The sequence below is a fragment of the Schistocerca serialis genome, chromosome 5, assembly GCF_023864345.2.
Source record: "Schistocerca serialis cubense isolate TAMUIC-IGC-003099 chromosome 5, iqSchSeri2.2, whole genome shotgun sequence".
NCBI lineage: Eukaryota > Metazoa > Arthropoda > Insecta > Orthoptera > Acrididae > Schistocerca > Schistocerca serialis.
In genome coordinates, this window is record NC_064642.1 from 29,632,418 (window position 1) to 29,649,484 (window position 17,067).

At 42.0% G+C, this 17,067-nt stretch overlaps 1 protein-coding gene across 1 annotated transcript in view; it reads left to right on the forward strand.

Annotated features, from left to right (window-relative positions):
• Window positions 1-17,067, forward strand: part of LOC126480769 (non-homologous end-joining factor 1-like) — a 153,538-nt gene that overhangs the window by 8,672 nt on the left and 127,799 nt on the right. Inside the window, exon 2 of the mRNA XM_050104065.1 lies at window positions 2,979-3,173. Within this exon, the coding sequence (XP_049960022.1) occupies window positions 2,979-3,173 (195 nt within the window). The remainder of the gene's footprint in view (window positions 1-2,978; window positions 3,174-17,067) is intronic.

Genomic DNA, 17,067 nt, shown 5'->3' on the forward strand with positions numbered 1-17,067 from the left:
GCTATCTGTACCCTTTGTATCTTGATTGCCAGATACAAACAAAATCAGTTGATTATTTTTCATACTTTTAATGAGTGTATCTCCATCAGTATGGCGTATGGCGAGCTATATTTTTTTGACAGCCTTGGATATAGGTATCTAATTTTTACCCACAGAAGTCATTCTCATATCGTTCAACTATGGGCTCATTTTGTGTCAGTTCAACCGGCAAAAAGCAATTTGTCGTTACCATCTCAGATTTGGATGAAAGTAGTGTTATTATTTCTCCCTGTGAAGGTAAGTAATCATACCAAATTTTAGCATTTTATCCCTCTGTTTCCATTTTATAGAACTTCAAAATTTGGTAGTTTTCTTGTTTTTAGTGTTGTGATGTCAGAAAACACCACTTGCTAACATTTAGAAAATAATTTTCTGTATTACACAATCAGTGTGATACATGAAAATAGCAGGAAAAAAGTATTATACCATTAAGTAAAACCATCAAGACAGGAAAATAGATGTATACCAGTACTTATATTTTTGTATTTTTTTATCTGCAAAAACCATGTTTCACCATTACATCAATAGTCACTGGAAGCATCCAATTCCACCCATCTGCTTTGACCCATGACGTAACTGTGGTGGTGTTTGTGACGTCACTATGGTGCGGTGCTTTTGAGTTGTTTCTTGTTTGTAGATGTTGTGTTGTTGTACTTGATGGTGCCCTCTGGAGGTGGATGTTAATGTATTGAGTTTAACATGTAATATGGGTTCATTTGAGTCTTGGTTATCACTGTGGTAACATGGATTTGTGTCTGGTTAGTCAGTGCTGTAAAGTGGATTTGTAAGTGTTTGCTTTGCTTTCAGTAAACTATTACAGTTTTTTTCTTTTGTTTATATGTTTTTGTTAGGTCTGGTTACTTTGGTGTTCAACGTGTGTGTGTGTGTGTGTGTGTGTGTGTGTGTGTGTGTGTCCGACTTAAGTGATTTTCTTGGAGTCTTTTGTTGGTAAGTAATTTTTATTTTGGTTCTATTCTACAGTAATTGTGGTGATTGTCTATTTTATATTTAAGTATTTTGGCCCGGCCCCCTCTCCCCAGTGTCCTCTGGCTAGTTACAAAGAATGAGAACTCAATATTGATGTTAAAATTTGATAAAAACATAGGTTTATAAAATTAAGCAAATTTTTATTGCCCTGCATAGCCTGAGGCATTATCACAGTTTCTTGCTCTTTTCACACCACAGGCATGCCATGTTTCATGTCATCAGATACAATACAAAGATATTTAATTAATCTTTAATCATCAGCATTCTTTTAGGCTAACTGTAATAGTATGTACAGCAGAAGTGTGTCTTGTGGTATCATTAGTAAAAAAATAGTTTTCACTGGGGTCTGTTGACACTGTAGCACTGTTTATATGTGATGATTCAGCAAGTGTCTCCTAATATTTTGATTGAAAGTCGGCAGTGTAAGAATTCGGAACAAGATTTTTCCATTTAGATGAAAGGTCCTCAATAAAGTCAATTTATTACGGAATGGATTATTTCAGGTTTTAGTTCTTTTCTCTTTTTCAGGCTTGGTTCTGCTAACACACCTTTTTCTTTGAAACTATTTTGTACTTGCCCTGCTATAAGCCAGCCGCCCCCTTATCACCACCACCACCATCTCAAGACCAGTTAGTTTAGTGGCATGGGGATAGTCAGTAACTGATTTTTTTTTCTTGTTTCTACTAAAAGGAATGAAAACGTTGTCAATTTTATTTTCTGAAGTGATTGACCATACTTTGACAATTATTCTTGAAAAACTGGGTATTGTCCCTTTCCCTGTATGTGATATCTGATGTATTGGTGAATCATAATTTTTAACAAAACTAAGTACTAAAATGTAAGTATACATTTTTTCCTGTCTTGATGGTTTTACATAAGATATGACATTTTGTTCTGCAAGCGTTACACTATAGAATATGCAAGCACCAAAGTTCACATTGTCTTGATAATGAATAAAAAATGGCAATTAATTTTCAGAAATGTTAAAAAATATTTTGTGCCATCACAATGTTAAAAGTGACAAACTTTCATGTACAATAAAATAGAATCAGAGCTAAAAGACTAAAATTTGGTGTGGTAACTTACCTAGGGAGAACAAATAAGCCAAGTTTCATCCAAATGGTGGGTGAGAAGTCTCTGGTAATTCAATATGGAATGACCCTATGGTTAAATCTGCTGTAATTGATTCTGTACTTCGACTATTTTGGGGACAGATCTGTTTGTATTATTTTATAAGGTTTACAATTATAAATAAATTTTAATTTGACTGTGTCACATCTTTCTTTCTAACTCAATGGCTCCTGTACACGTTGTTACAACTTTCCATCTCATATGGATGTTCTAGGAAAGCTCTAGAACATAGTTGAGCTACGTGATTCTTTTTATATCGGGAAAGAGGAGAAACTTAGGTTTAGCATCTTGTTTGTTCATAGAATTTCATACCTTGATAAACTCTTATTATTTATTGAAGAGTTATGTCCACATTTTTTCAAAATTTAACATCACTCAGTATTTCAGTCTATTTAATTTAGTGGAATATATATTTGAGTGAAAGGTTCTTCTGTAAATGTTAATGATATTACAATAATTACACATATTACTTCACATTCAACACAGTGAAAACAATTGCATGACAGTAGTTGTGCTGCCATAATAGGAGGCGTGATGTAACTTAAAATTTAAAAAAAAATTCAGCCAGTGCTTGTGCAGTGCAAGTCAGCAGGTGGTGAACATCAGGTTTTATAGCATGCTATTTATATAGTTTATATTTGATGTATGAATTGATAACAATATTTATGTAACTATTACGTGCAGTAACAGTTGTTGTTTGGAACATTGGAATAAATTTACACTTTTCTGCTGGACTCATATTTATTTTGAAGAATATTTATCTCTTTTTGTGAATCCCTATCAATTTCGAACATAGTTGTAAATTTATTTATTTTTTCCAGGAGTTAAATCCAAATATTGAAGCACCACCAGAAAATCTTTTGTCAAAGGTTACCAATTTGATGGATTCTGTTGGTGCGGAAGTGAGGGCTAATATTACAGTTAGCAAGGAAATGCTGTGCCTAAGCCTAGAAACGAGAGTATCCAGAGTTTTATTTAGGTTCAACTTTAGACTCTCTCCTTCTGACCCAGCAACTGTGAGTATTACATTTGTTTTTATTTGTTAGGTTTTCAAGACTCTCTCACATACACATACAAAATATGTAATTTACAATGTATTTAATAACAATTATTTTAGATGCCTGTTATTCTCATATGAATTATGAAACAAACACCAAAATCAATCTTCATTGGTACAGCTACAGATGTGAAAAAGTTGGACCGCAAGATGGAACAAATTACATCCAGATCCACTATTAAAGAAGGGACATGACCAATTAATGTGGCTCTTAACATACTCAATACAGCCATAAGCTAGTTAAAAAGTGTGTGTTTACAAATACATCTCCAAATGATTTTATTAGGTGCATGATTCTCTCTCTTGTCCCTCTGCAATTCCCTAGACAACCACACCATCAACCACCACTCCTTTCCTACAAACCAAGATGGCCAACCTCCATAATATCCCCCAGCCTTCACTGCTGCCTCCCAGGCCAGTGGTAACTCATGATCATAGGCACCATTCACAGCAGTACAGGGTTCTTAACAACCATCTAAAGTGCTTTCCCCTCCTGAATTATCTGTATTATACTAGGGTCTCACTGTCAGCCTTAAATCTGCGTTTAATCATGCTGCTTTGGTGAAGGACCTACTTTCCCTCACACATGTAACTGGAAATATCACTTTGCAACCCAATCCCAAAACCATTCCAACAGCAAACCTGTTATCCTGGTTTTGAACCCAGCCTTGAACAGTTCTAACCATGATCCCAACTTTATCCACAACCACTACCTCAAAATCATCCCTTACAAACCTTCCAAGAATTCCTCACATCCATTATTGCTTCACAACCCTTCCTCAGATCCCTGCAGCATGACCCTAATCTTTCCTCTGCTGTGCTTCAGGCTCCTTATTCCGTAAAAGCTGATGATTACATCATTGTCCTCTCAGTGGACAAGGGATCTACCACTGTGGTACTGACACACAGGAGTAGGTAAGCAAGGGTGTATACTAGCTGTGTGACACCAGGGCGTACAACATCAGCCTTCAAGATCCCATCTCTGTGATTCAAACTGACCTGCAATCCCTCACTAAAACCTCAGGCCCCTCACAATGACTGACACCTCAATCCATAGACCTTCTTACCCCACCAAAACCACACATCCCCACCTTTTACCTTTTCTTAAGATCCACAAACAAAATCACCCTGGCCGTGCCATAGTTGTTCGCTTCAAAGTACCCACTGTATGTTCATCTGCCTTAGTTGATTACAAAGACATCCCTCCTATATTAAAGACACCAACCATTTCGTAGACTGTCTGAAATCTGTGCCCATTCCACTTGTGACGAACAAGCTGGGATAATTTTACTTCCCCTCTTGTTTTGCCATCTGCCTTATATGTACATACACTACTGACCATTAACGTAGGTGAATATAATCTGTATTTTCATAATGGAGAAAGGTTGACCCTCAGTTTTAAAGAATATAACACCAGATCTAATTTTGTGATTAGTTTTATGTATGTAATTGATTTTCTAATTTATTTCAACTGTTCCTAGTTAATACTTTCATTATAGGGACAAATCAGTGATTGTTTTGTAACTTAAATTCTATTGTTGACAAATAAACAAATATAAATTCTGTAATAATTGTAAACATTTGGAAGATGAAATGCTATTAATCTTAAAGTATTTATTTGGCTCTATTCGAAAACATATTAGCAAAACCAGCTCTTTATTAATTCCAAAGAAATTAACAGTTTTGTCAAAAGTATTGTTTGCTTAACTATATATGTTAATTTCACAATTTAAACAAATAATTCGGCTTAACTCTTGTAGTAGAAGAAACTGTTAAAAAAGAACGAATTTTTCGACGTATTCAATTAATTTAATGAGTTAAGTTTTAATTGTAATTTCTATAAATTAAACTTCGAACAAAGTGTAGTTTCAGTACATATTATTGTGAGGACATATAAGGGCCTGATTTGTAGTCACAAGACAGTCAGTCCACAGCTGAGTTTCAGACAAGAAACCTGTGTAGGTTAGAACAACAACAGTAGTGCACTGTCCACATAACTGTGTATTATTCAGGGGTTGTGGAAAGTGAAATTAAAGTACTGTGTAACTTAACTGTGCACCTGCCAGCGACATTATTTACAGTAGTCAGTGTCTGAATCCACAACCCATTTTTCAGCGAGTGTAAGCACCTAGTACGTCGACACTGAGGACAACAAACGAAGAAATAAAGCAGGCAGAATCGCTACACACTCCCACAACACACCTTTGTCAGTACATGCTGAGTTTTGTCTAGTGTGACTGGCTGCACTTCAGCAGCACTGCCCATCCTGCCACAGCAAGATGTCAGTCCCAAAGTTGTTTTAATCTCAGTTGGAGTGTAGTTTTGTGAATGGCCCTGGGCACACTTGCCAGTAGTCAGTACCAATTACATGTTCTGACTTTCTTCAAACTGATATTGAATTTTATTTTTCCTCACATGAGAAATGTGCTAAATATATACTTGATTACATAAAAATCAGTTATGTATGCCAAGCAGTGGAAAATTCAGGATGGAATACAACAATATGCACAACAAAATAACTGTCACAAATAAGCTTTCAGCCAGCAAGGCCTTCGTCAGAAGTAGACCCCCCCCCCCCCCCCCACACACACACACACACACACATATATATTCACATGAACATAAGTCACACACATGACTGTTGTTGTGCCTATCTGCGTCTCAGCATCTCAAAAAATTAATAGAACAAAAGAATTGACCAAATCTACCTTCAGATAACATTTTTCCAAAACTGAGCCACATATAGCACAGTGTCATTGGCAAACAATATATCTTATTCTGGGCATGAAACTGGGCAGAGGGGGCATTGGCACTGGTGGCTGGCGGTTCATTGTTGGCTGCACTCAGACTTCCGCCCTCTGATGTTAAGTTCCATGACTTAAATGATGTCTTAGCCCTGCCGGTCTTGATGCTTAAATCTTCACAGTGAAAATCTTGCCTTCTATGTCTGAAGGATGCTTTTCCTTGATTTCCAGCTATGTTGAAACTGTTGATGGCCTAAGAGTGAGTTATGCTCCAAACCTTCAGTCATTCTTGATCGGCAACGACTTCTTGAAAGATACTTGGAAGGTACAATGGCAGCAAGGGAGTAGTTCTTACCAGGAGTGAGTTTGAAGCAACTAGTGATCAACCTGTAAGCTTCATTCAAGGCAGGGTCCACAGTCTTATAGCATGTGTTGATCTGTACCACACGGGGGATGCATATTCTGAAGCAGAGTAGCACCGACCCCTTGCTGCTGTCCTGAGAACTTTTGGTTTTGTACCCAAATTTGTTCATTATAGCTTCCTTAGAATAACGTATCTGGCACCGGCCTTATGTTGATGGTGAAAGGAAGATTAGAGTTTAATGATCTGTCGACAGGAAGGTCATTAGAGATGGAGCACAAGCTTGCACTATTGAAGGATGAGGAAGGAAATTGGCCATGCTCTTTTCAAAGGAACCATACCGGTATTTGCTTGTAACAATTTGAGGAAATCACAGAAAATCCAAATTTTGATGGCCGGACAGGGGTTTGCACTGCCATCCTCCTGAATGTGCGTCCAATGTGCTGATGCTGCACCACCAGACTATGTCTTGATGTTGGAAATTGTAATGGTCACCTAGTCGTAGATATTGATATAATCACACTATTTCACTCCCATTTACGGAGCTTGTTAGCACTTGATGTTAGGTTGGCGCCATTAAAATGCATTGTGGTAATCGCTGCTACTTGCTGGATCGCTGCTGTGTGTTGATGCTGATGCTGGCTCTAAATCTGGTTGTCTAGGGATAAAAAGATGAGGTCCCGTATTTTTGATGTACTTTTGATGATAAATAACGAGCGAAACCAACAAATATTTAAACTTCAAATATTTATTGCTCTGGTGGCCATCTTAATTCCACTGTCCACCAAAGACAATGACACATCACAAAGTAGTACTTCTTTTACATGTTCTTTGCATTGTCTATCCACCTCGAACAATAATACACAAACACACTTTACCAAAGTGACATTCTGACTGCGCCCCCGACCCTTCTTGCTGCTTGTATTTATAACCTTGTCAAAGAACTACTAAAAAGAGGTATAGTTTATAAGCCACATGTACATCTGTTACCATAATTTGTGCAGAAAAGTTATTAATTTACATCGAGTGACATAATTTAACATGTTATTAAAATGACAGACAGATTTGTTGACTTGACAGAATAATTCTTTGGTACAAAAAGGCCGTTTTTTAGAAGTTTGTCAATTGATTTCTCTAATTTGCATAAATAAGTAAATAACATGAATTATTAAGAATTACATTGGTTTTCATCTAAAATGGAGAGTTTATGTGAATACTGAGTGAATACGGTCCTAGTGAACAAATAGGTTTCGCTGGGTGATTTTTATTTAAGGAGATCCAAAATACGTAAGTTGGCCACTATTTTTCGTACTTCATATTAATTATTTAAGATGATCTTAGTGTTTTTACATGATGACATTTGCTGTATCAGTGATCAAGTGATATTAACTTTTGTGTGGGTCAGTTATTCAGTATAATTTAATGGGTTGACTGTTTATGGAGACATGTTATGCAATCATTATTAACGTACACAATAACTTTTCTGTAATCATAAATACCTGTTAAACTGGTTGAATTTGGAGGGTATCGCATACTTCGGTAAAGTAAAGCCCTTAATAGGTTCTGTTACAAACTGCATGTTCTAAAACTGAAGAAATGACTCAAGAATACTTGTAGTTACTTTGGTGTGAAAGAATGTTCCAATAGGGGTTCCATTCCAGGAGGTGGGTAATTTCTGTGAATCATTTATATTTTTGCGATGGAAAGCACAAAATTGAAATTTTAATGGCTTTGGCTTTAAGTAGTTAGCATTGTATTATGTACCATGTTCCTTCAGAGTGCTATCAAAGGGTGAGTATTACCTCTTCGTAGGTTGCACCCAGGCTAGCTAGTGCAAAGTCTAGTGTAAATATAGAATAGCAATGGAGCCAGCCAGCACTCTTTCTTTGGGCAATCAATTTTTCTGTATTCTCCATTTACTTTATTGACCTTGAAAGTCGACAAAAATTTGTAGGGTATTTTGTTGGCTTTCCAGGTCAGTAAAGTAAATGATGAATAAAGAAATATTGAATTAATACATTGTTTGGTAGTGCAGAATTCAAGTTCAGTATGTGAACTGCTTCTTCGGGGGAGGGGGGGGGGGTGGTTAGGGGAATATTGACCAACCATTTCCCCTCATTAGGTGCACCGTTTGTATTAACCCATATTGCAGTGAAGCCTAAAATTAATATGATTTACTTTATACCCTCTGTTTTCTGTAACTGCATATTCATGAATTACATATCATTTGCATAAGTAGTGTATGACTAATTAGAAATACCAATAATAATAGTGGAATATGGTTGTGGAATGCATACCATCTCTGCCCCTCTTCCTGACCCTCCCCCCTATCCCCTTTCCCATCCTCTCCCCCAGCCCCCACTCCTCCTCCTCCTCCTCCTACTACTACTACTACTACTACTACTACTACTACTTCATTCTAACAATAGTATGGATATTACTGAGCATACCAAGTACCATGCTCAATGACTGGACAATACTGCTTTCTTAGTGAAGGGAATGATCTAATCTGAAAATAATTCGTGGCAAACCCAACATTTGTAATCATCAAATCTTCGTATTGTAATTCTGATAATGAGTAAATACGTAGTTAATATCACGATATTCTATATCCATCGCTACGTTGTAGAGACTCTTTAAGTAGTACCTTTATCTTTACTTCTGTGGGAATGGTTCACATCTCACGAAGTGGTTTATAAGGGAATATCCTACTCAGAGATCCTCTCCACAATTGCTTAACAGCTTACACTCATGAAGGGCAACTCATCTAAGGTACAAAACTGCTCTTTTAAGTCAATGTTTAGAACGTTTAGGTGCAAGTTATTGATATTAATAAAGTTGGATCCATGCTGAACACACAAGTGGCACCGAGACAGCACACTTGAAGCTGAGTATAAGTGGATTTGAAACAGTAAAACACATTATCTTGTCTAAACATTGATATGTAGTGGTTTGTTGCTTGTAATCAGTGCAACCTTGCTAATGATGTGGTCAGTCAATTATATAGTTCTTCTGTAGTAGGTCCGTAAGGCTTGAAATTAGTGTCTTTCTGCAAACTCACCAGGTGAACACACAGTACTTTGGAGGGCATGAAGGCCAAAATCTGTTCATCGCAGCAGTCGTGAGTGTCCATAATACACTCCGCCAAATGGACTGTGGTTAAATTGGTCCCATGAACCCACACTGCCATCCTGGCATCAACTTCCATGGATTATCAGCACCGTCCACAACCGTTAGTATTTACTTTGGCCTAACTATATCTGCCCAACCAAAGGAACAGTCAACACCATGTAGCAGTTCTGCCTGCTTTATTTATTTCGGTTGTTGTCCTCGGTGTCGACATACTGCTTTGCTACACTGGCTGAAAAATAGGGTTTGTAATTTGGACACTAACTAAGGTAAATAACATAGCCGACAGATGCACAATTGCATTTCACAGTCTTTTACTTTCATTTCTCACAACCCCCTATACACATTTAATATGGCCAGTGTGCTATTGTTTAACTTTCCATAAGCCCCATTAATAGTTTGCAGGCAAACCTCCACATACTGCTACAATAATTTACTACTGAAGATCTACAAGCAGTAAAAACATAGCAACAAAGTTTACAGTTCTTGAAGAATAGAAAGGTACGTATGGAGCCGACACTGTCACTGTTTTAACACACGGCCTAATTGTGTAACACTTATTTCAGTTAAGTTGAAGCATTGTTGTCGTTCTAACCAACACGGATTCCTCATCTGAATCTCAGCTGTGGACTGACTGTCTCATGACCAAAAATCGGGCTTATATATCATCACAACAATAAGTACTGAAACTACCCATTGTTTGAAGTTAAATTTACAGAAATTGCAATTAAAACTTAACTCATTAAATTAACTGAATACGTCGAAAAATTAGTTCTTTTAACAATTTCTTCTACTACAAGAGTTTAGGCCGAATTATTTGTTTAAATCATGAAATTAACAAATATCGTTATGGAAACAATACTTTTGACAAAACTGTTAATTACTTTGGAATTAAGGGCTGGTTTTTTAACGTGTTTACAACTAGAGCCAAATAGATAATTTAAGAATACTAGCATTTCGTCTTCCAAATGTTTACAATTAGTACAGAATTTATATTTGTTTATATGTCAACAATATAATTTAAGCTATGAAACAATTACTGATTTCTTCCTATATTGAAAGATACTGAATAGGAATAGTCAAAATAAATTAGAAAATCAATTACATATATAAAACTAAGCATTTCTCTTTTATCAAAATACATATTGTACTCACATATGTTAATGGTAATTAGTTTAAAAATGAAAAAAAAAAACAAATTTAAGTAGGCAGATGCCAAAACAAGATGGGAAGTAAAAACATCCCAGCTTGCTGTGTCACAACCATGCCCACCATTCCTAGCATTTGAAAATCTACAGAGACAGAATCTCTGGCTCATTGATTATGTTTCAGTATGAAGGAACTGTTGTAATCAGCTAACATCAGTGTGGGGAATTATCTTACATTTGGTGTTAGGATTGTGAATCACTGTGACTTGACCAGAAAGAGTTAATGTAAGGGCTCTAAGTTGTGTGTTGGCCTCTGATTTGCTTTTCCACTGTCTGCTCGGTGCTGAAATTTTTACAGGACTTGGACTGTGTGTGAATTGTTAATGACCAGAAATGGATTCTGTAACTGGCTCAGTGTGTTGTGTTGCTTGGGTGCACGTCTTTGACTTTAATTATGATATCTTGTTTGACTCATTAGGAAGATGATGACATTGGCTAACCTTCATAAACAAATAAATAAATCGTTTCAATTGATTCAGCTGTGGGTTCTTGGTGAAACATTGCATTCTGTATTGACTAAACAAAATTTTCAGTCTCATTTCACAGACTGTATTATTACTGTATGACCTTGGTTTTGGATTATGAGCCCCTTTTCTAGTGCACAACGTGTGCAACTGTGGAACCGCGACCATGTTTCTGTACACCAATCTACTATACGTAAATGGCTGCCTAGCCTCTATTTTACATACTGTAATGCCACTACCCAGTTTTTAGCTAAAGTAATGAGAAACCTGCCATGAAGACTTGCCTTAACAACTGTGGGCTGGTAGCTTCAAGTGTGGCAACATGCCAGTCAGAAAAAGGTGCACGAAAGGGGATTGTGAGAATAGGCTAGCCACGTGCAGCAGAAAACTGCACTGCACAGCAGTAATGACTGTAGCTGGTGGGTCGATGTCACCCCACCAGAGCAACTCTCTTGTTATGGGTGATGTGACTAGGGGGCAGGTTTTAGCACAACAGATGTACCTTAGTATCTGTCTGGATTTTGAGGCAGAAGGAATTCTCTCATCACCGAACTCCAGCAGCAGCAACAACAATAGCTGAAAGACACCAAGGGCTATGCCAGGCATTGAGATGACTGGGTATCACCAGCAGGAGCCATGGATTTGAGACCAGGCTGTGCCTGCTGCCGCCACAACCAAATTTCTGGTGCCTCAGCACCCAGCGCTGTCTGCCCCCTTCCAGGAAGTGCCACCAGTCCTCAATACCGTAAGCTCTGAGCATGCTTCAACGACCACCGTAAAGCATGATGGTGGAACGTTGTACGGTACAGAGCCTGGGGATCTTGGCTTTACTGCCTGGCTCGCGAGGATGGTATAAACCTCTATAAAAAAAAAAAAAAAACCCTCAATCTCAAGGTGTGCTGCGTGCCGAGGAGACGCATGGCTGTTGAGGTAGAACAATTGCTAGCGGGCGACCTCTGGGGAACCTGCCGCCCTCGGCTGTATTAGGCTTACCCAGGGGCAAGCGGGGCTCTGTCTGGGTGGACATTCCTTTCCCTAGCTCGTGGGACCACCATGAAAAGAAATACAAATAGTGCGCAAGCACGAGTCTCTAAGAAAGGAAAGTTCAATGCCTTAAAGTATGACCCCCAATCGTTCCCTTCCCTGCCCACACCAGGGGAGGAACGGCAGTCTAAATTACCTGGTGAGACATATTCTCCTCGATTTCTGGTTTGCAGCCAAATAGATGGGGACTCATTTCTGACCACAAAGCCTCAGTTTTTTGTGGAAAATTTAGACGACAAGTTTGAGAAGTTGAGGACCTGTCTAAAATGAGGTGTAGAGCAGTCCTCATACAGACAGCATCCCCAGCAGTCACGGGCGTTGCTTGCTTGTGACAAGCTCAGTGATGTTGCAGAGCCTCAATATGGTTCAGGGACTTATTTTTCATCGTGACCTGTTGTTGCAGTCTGACGATGAGCTCCGTGCAAATCTGGAACACCGCGGTATCCACTTTGTACGACGTGTCTTCAGGGGACCTAAAAATAGTAGGGTCGCCACCGGCACCTTCATCTTGGCTTTCGAGGGTGACACCCTGCCCGAGAAGGTCAGGGTGATGACATATCGATGTGATGTTAAGCCTTACGTCCCTCCTCCCATGTTCTGCTTTAAGTGCTGGAGGTTTGGGCATATGTCATCGAGATGTGACGCCAACCCTACCTGTCGGGATTGTGGACATGCCTCCCATCCCAACGTCCCATGTTCGCCGCCCCCTGTTTGTGTCAACTGTGGACAGAAACATTCACCTTGCTCATCAGACTGCGCGGTTTATCAAAAAGAATGGAAGATTATGGAGTATAAGACCTTGGACAGGCTCCCTTACACAGAGGCTAAACGCAAGTACGACCGACTTCACCCCGTGCGCATTTCATCGACGTATGTTGCAGCAGCTTCGATATCGCCGTCCCTGGCGCTGAGCCCCCAAGCTCAGCCGCTTTTTGTGGGCCCTCCAGCCTGGCCGTCTATTCCTGCCACCCTGGTAGTTGGGGGAACACCCTCTTCCATTGCTCCCCTGTTTTCAACATCGGGAGTAACAACCCCTCCTTCTTTGGGGACTTCAGTCCCCACCTCTGCGCCGGAGAAGTGCCCACCTGCTCTGGCTCCCCTCGCGCGGAAGGGATCGCTTGGAGCCCTCCCTTCCACGGTTACTGCCCCTCCCGATGTCAGCCAGTGGCTGAAAAAGCCACCACCTGAGGGCCATAGGGCTTCCCAGGTCTTCCTCGGTCCATGAGGCTTGGTCGGAAAAGCCCACCCAGCCTGATAAACCGAATCCTTCAATGGAATTGCCTTGGTTTTTTCCACCACCTTGCTGAGTTGAAACAGCTTTTGTGCTGTTTCCCTGCCACTTGTCTGGCCCTACAGGAAACCTGGTTTCCTGTTCGGTAAACCCCCTCCCTCCGTGGCTACCGGGGTTACTATAAAAACCGCCTAGAATACGACAGGGTGTCTGGCGGGGGTCTGTGTTTATGTTCTTGCCACTGTTCCTTGTGCCCCAGTGCCACTTCACATGGCTCTCGAGGCTGTGGCTGTTAGAATCCGGGCAGGAATGGAGCTTACCATCTGTTCCCTCTACCTTCCCCCAGATGAGGTTGTCCCTCTTGCTGACCTAGCTGCCTTGTTCGCCCAGCTCCCCCCGCCATTCCTCCTTTTGGGGGACTTTAATGCCCACCACCCTTTATGGGGTGGGGCCCAGATCTCGGGCAGGAATGTTGAGGCTCTCTTGGCACAGCAGGACATTTGCCTCCTTAACACTGGTGCTCCCACATATTTTAGCTTGGCTCATGGCACATACTCGGCCATTGACCTCTCTCTTAGTAGCCCAGGTCTTCTCCCATACCTCAGTTGGAGGCTCCACGACGACCTCTGTGGTAGCGACCACTTTCCTATCCTGGTTTCTCTTCTTCAATCCCAACCCCTTGACCAGCTGCCACGATGGTCTCTTCGTGGAGCTGATTGGGCAGCCTACACCTCAGCTACTATGGCCATTGCTCCGCTTCCTGGTGACATTGATTTGGCAGTGGACGAGGTCACTATGGCCATTGTTTCTGCTGCCGAGGCAACTGTCCCCTGTTCTTCAAGTACCCTAAGGCGTAAGTCAGTCCCTTGGTGGACACCAGAGATTGCAGAAGCTATCCGGGACCGTCGGCGAGCCATGCAACGTCGCCGGCGTCATCCTCCCCTAGAGAATCTGGTTGCCTTTAAACGGCTGCGGGCCCGGGCTTGACGGTTAATCCGGCAGAGCAAACAGGACTGCTGGGAACAATATGTCGCCACCATAGGTTCTCGCACCTCCCCATCTCAGGTGTGGTCCCAGGTTCGGCGCATTTTTGGCTTTCGCCCTCATGTGTTTGTCCCTTGCCTTTCTCTTTGGGGTACACTTTGTACTGACCCAGTCGCCATCGCCGAACATCTGCCAGAGTACTTCGCTCATAGTTCCGCGACAGCAGGTTACAACACAGAGTTCTGCGTCATTAAAGACCAGGCTGAGCGTATGCAGTTGTTCTTTCGCACACACCGTTGGGAACGATACAACGCCCCGTTTAGTGAATGGGAGTTCCAAAGTGCCCTTACAGCTTGCCCCGATACCTCTCCAGGTCCAGACCGAATTCACAACCAGTTTCTTCGCCATCTCTTGGCGCCCTGTCAGGGTGAATTACTCGCCCTGTTTAACTGCATCTGGATGGGGGATGTTTACCCAACTCGTTGGTAGGATAGTGTTACCATCCCGGTGCTGAAACCTGGTGCAAATCTGCTGGTGGTTGATAGCTATCGCCCTATCAGCCTTACCAACATTATGTGCAAACTCCTGGAACGGATGGTGAGTTGGCGCCTCATGTGGATCCTCGAAGCTCGGGGCCTCCTGGCCCAGCAACAGGTGGGCTTCCGTCAGGGCCGCTCAGCGATCGACAATTTAGTCTCGCTAGAGTCGGCTATTCGTACAGATTTTACTCAGCAAGAATATCTAGTTGCTGTTTTCTTTGATCTTCGGAAGGCATACGATACCACCTGGCGCCATCATATCCTTGGTACGCTGCATGAATGGGGCTTAAGGGCTCCACTTCCGATTTTTATGTGGAATTTTCTCTCCAATCGCTCCTTTCGGGTTAGAGTTGGCACTTATTTTAGCTCTGCTAATATTCAGGAGAGTGATGTCCCGCAGGGCTCGGTTCTCAGTGTTCCCCTCTTTTTTGTGGTGATTAATGGTCTTGCGGCTGTGGTGGGCTCATCGGTCTGTTCCTCTCTATATGCTGATGACTTTTGTCTTTATTACAGTTCCCCAAGCATCAGTATCGCTGAACGGCGGCGGCAGGGAGCTATCTGTAAGGCACATTTTTGGGCATCAACCATGGTTTTCAGTTCTCAGCCTCTAAGACCCAAGTGATACATTTCTGTTGTTGCTGAACGGTCCACCTCCATCCAGAGCTCTACCTTGCCAATGAACTCCTTCGCATTGAGGAGATGCATTGCTTTCTTAGCATGCTGTTTGATGCTCAGCTCACTTGGACACCTCATCTTCATGAGATTAAACAACACTGCTGGCGCACCTCAACATCCTTCGCTGCCTCAGCCACACCGTTTGGGCGGCTGCACGAACAACCCTCCTACAGCTCTATAAGGCCTTAGCCCAGTCCCGTCTCAACTATGGAAGCGTGGTGTACGACTCAGCAGCACCTTCAACGTTGCAGATCCTCGACCCGATTCTCCATTGTGGCGTCAGACTGGCGACAGGTGCCTTCTGCACTAGTCCGGTGACCAGCCTTCTTGTAGAAGCTGGAATCCCTCCCCTACGATTCCACCAACAACAGTTGCTTGTGTCATACATCGCCCGCATCCATGCCTCACCCAACCACCCAAACCGCAGGCTCTTTTTTCCATCTTCTGCACTCCCCTCCCCACGATGGCAGCCTAGGTCGGGTTTACCGGTCACGGTCCACGTTCGTTCCCTTCTCTCATCACTTGAGTCCTTTCCCCTTCCTCTATCCTTCCAGCCCTCTTCTACCCCTCCTTGGTCCCTCCCTCGCTTGCGGCTTTGCTTGGATTTGTCCTGTGACTCCAAGTCGTCTTATCCACCTGCCAGTCTTCGTCAACAATTCATGGCTCTTCTTGCCTTGTTTCGCGATGCAGATGTAGTCTACACCGATGGTTCTGTGGTCGATGGACGGACTGGGTTTGCTTTCATCCACAGCAACTACATTGAGCAGCATTCCCTGCCTTGTGGGAGCAGTGTTTTCACTGCAGAGCTGGTTGCCCTTTATCGTGCACTCGCTCACCTTTCCTCCTTCCCTGGGGAGTCATTTGTCATGTACAGTGACTCCCTGAGTGGATTGCAAACACTCAACCAGTGTTTTTGTCGGGAGCCTTTGGTGCGCGGAATTCAAGATGCTGTTTTTGCTCTCACCGAGTGTGGTCGTTCAGTGACGTTTGTGTGGACCCCGGGCCACATCGGCATTCCAGGAAACGAACGTGTCAATCGGTTGGCCAAGCAGGCCACCACTTCGCCACCCCTGGAGCTTGGTCTTGTGGAAAGATACCTCCGGTCAGCCCTACATCGCAAGGTCCACGATGCCTGGAGCTCTGAATGGTCTGTCTTGAACACGCCAAATAAGCTCTGCATGGTAAAGTCTTCCACGGCCGTATGGAACTCATCCTTGAGGAGCATGCATAGGGACTCAGTTGTTCTCTGCCGTCTCCGAATTGGACATACGTGGTTGACCCACAGCTATCTCCTTCGCCGTGAGAACCCGCCCAAGCGTCGCTGTGATGCAGGGCTGACAGTGGTCCATCTTCTGAAGGACTGCCCCCTTTTAGCCCCCTTGTGGCAGTCCTTTAATTTCCAGCTGCACTTCCTTTAATTCTAGGTGATGATGCCTCTATAGCTGACTCAGTTTTACGTTTTATCCATGCCGCT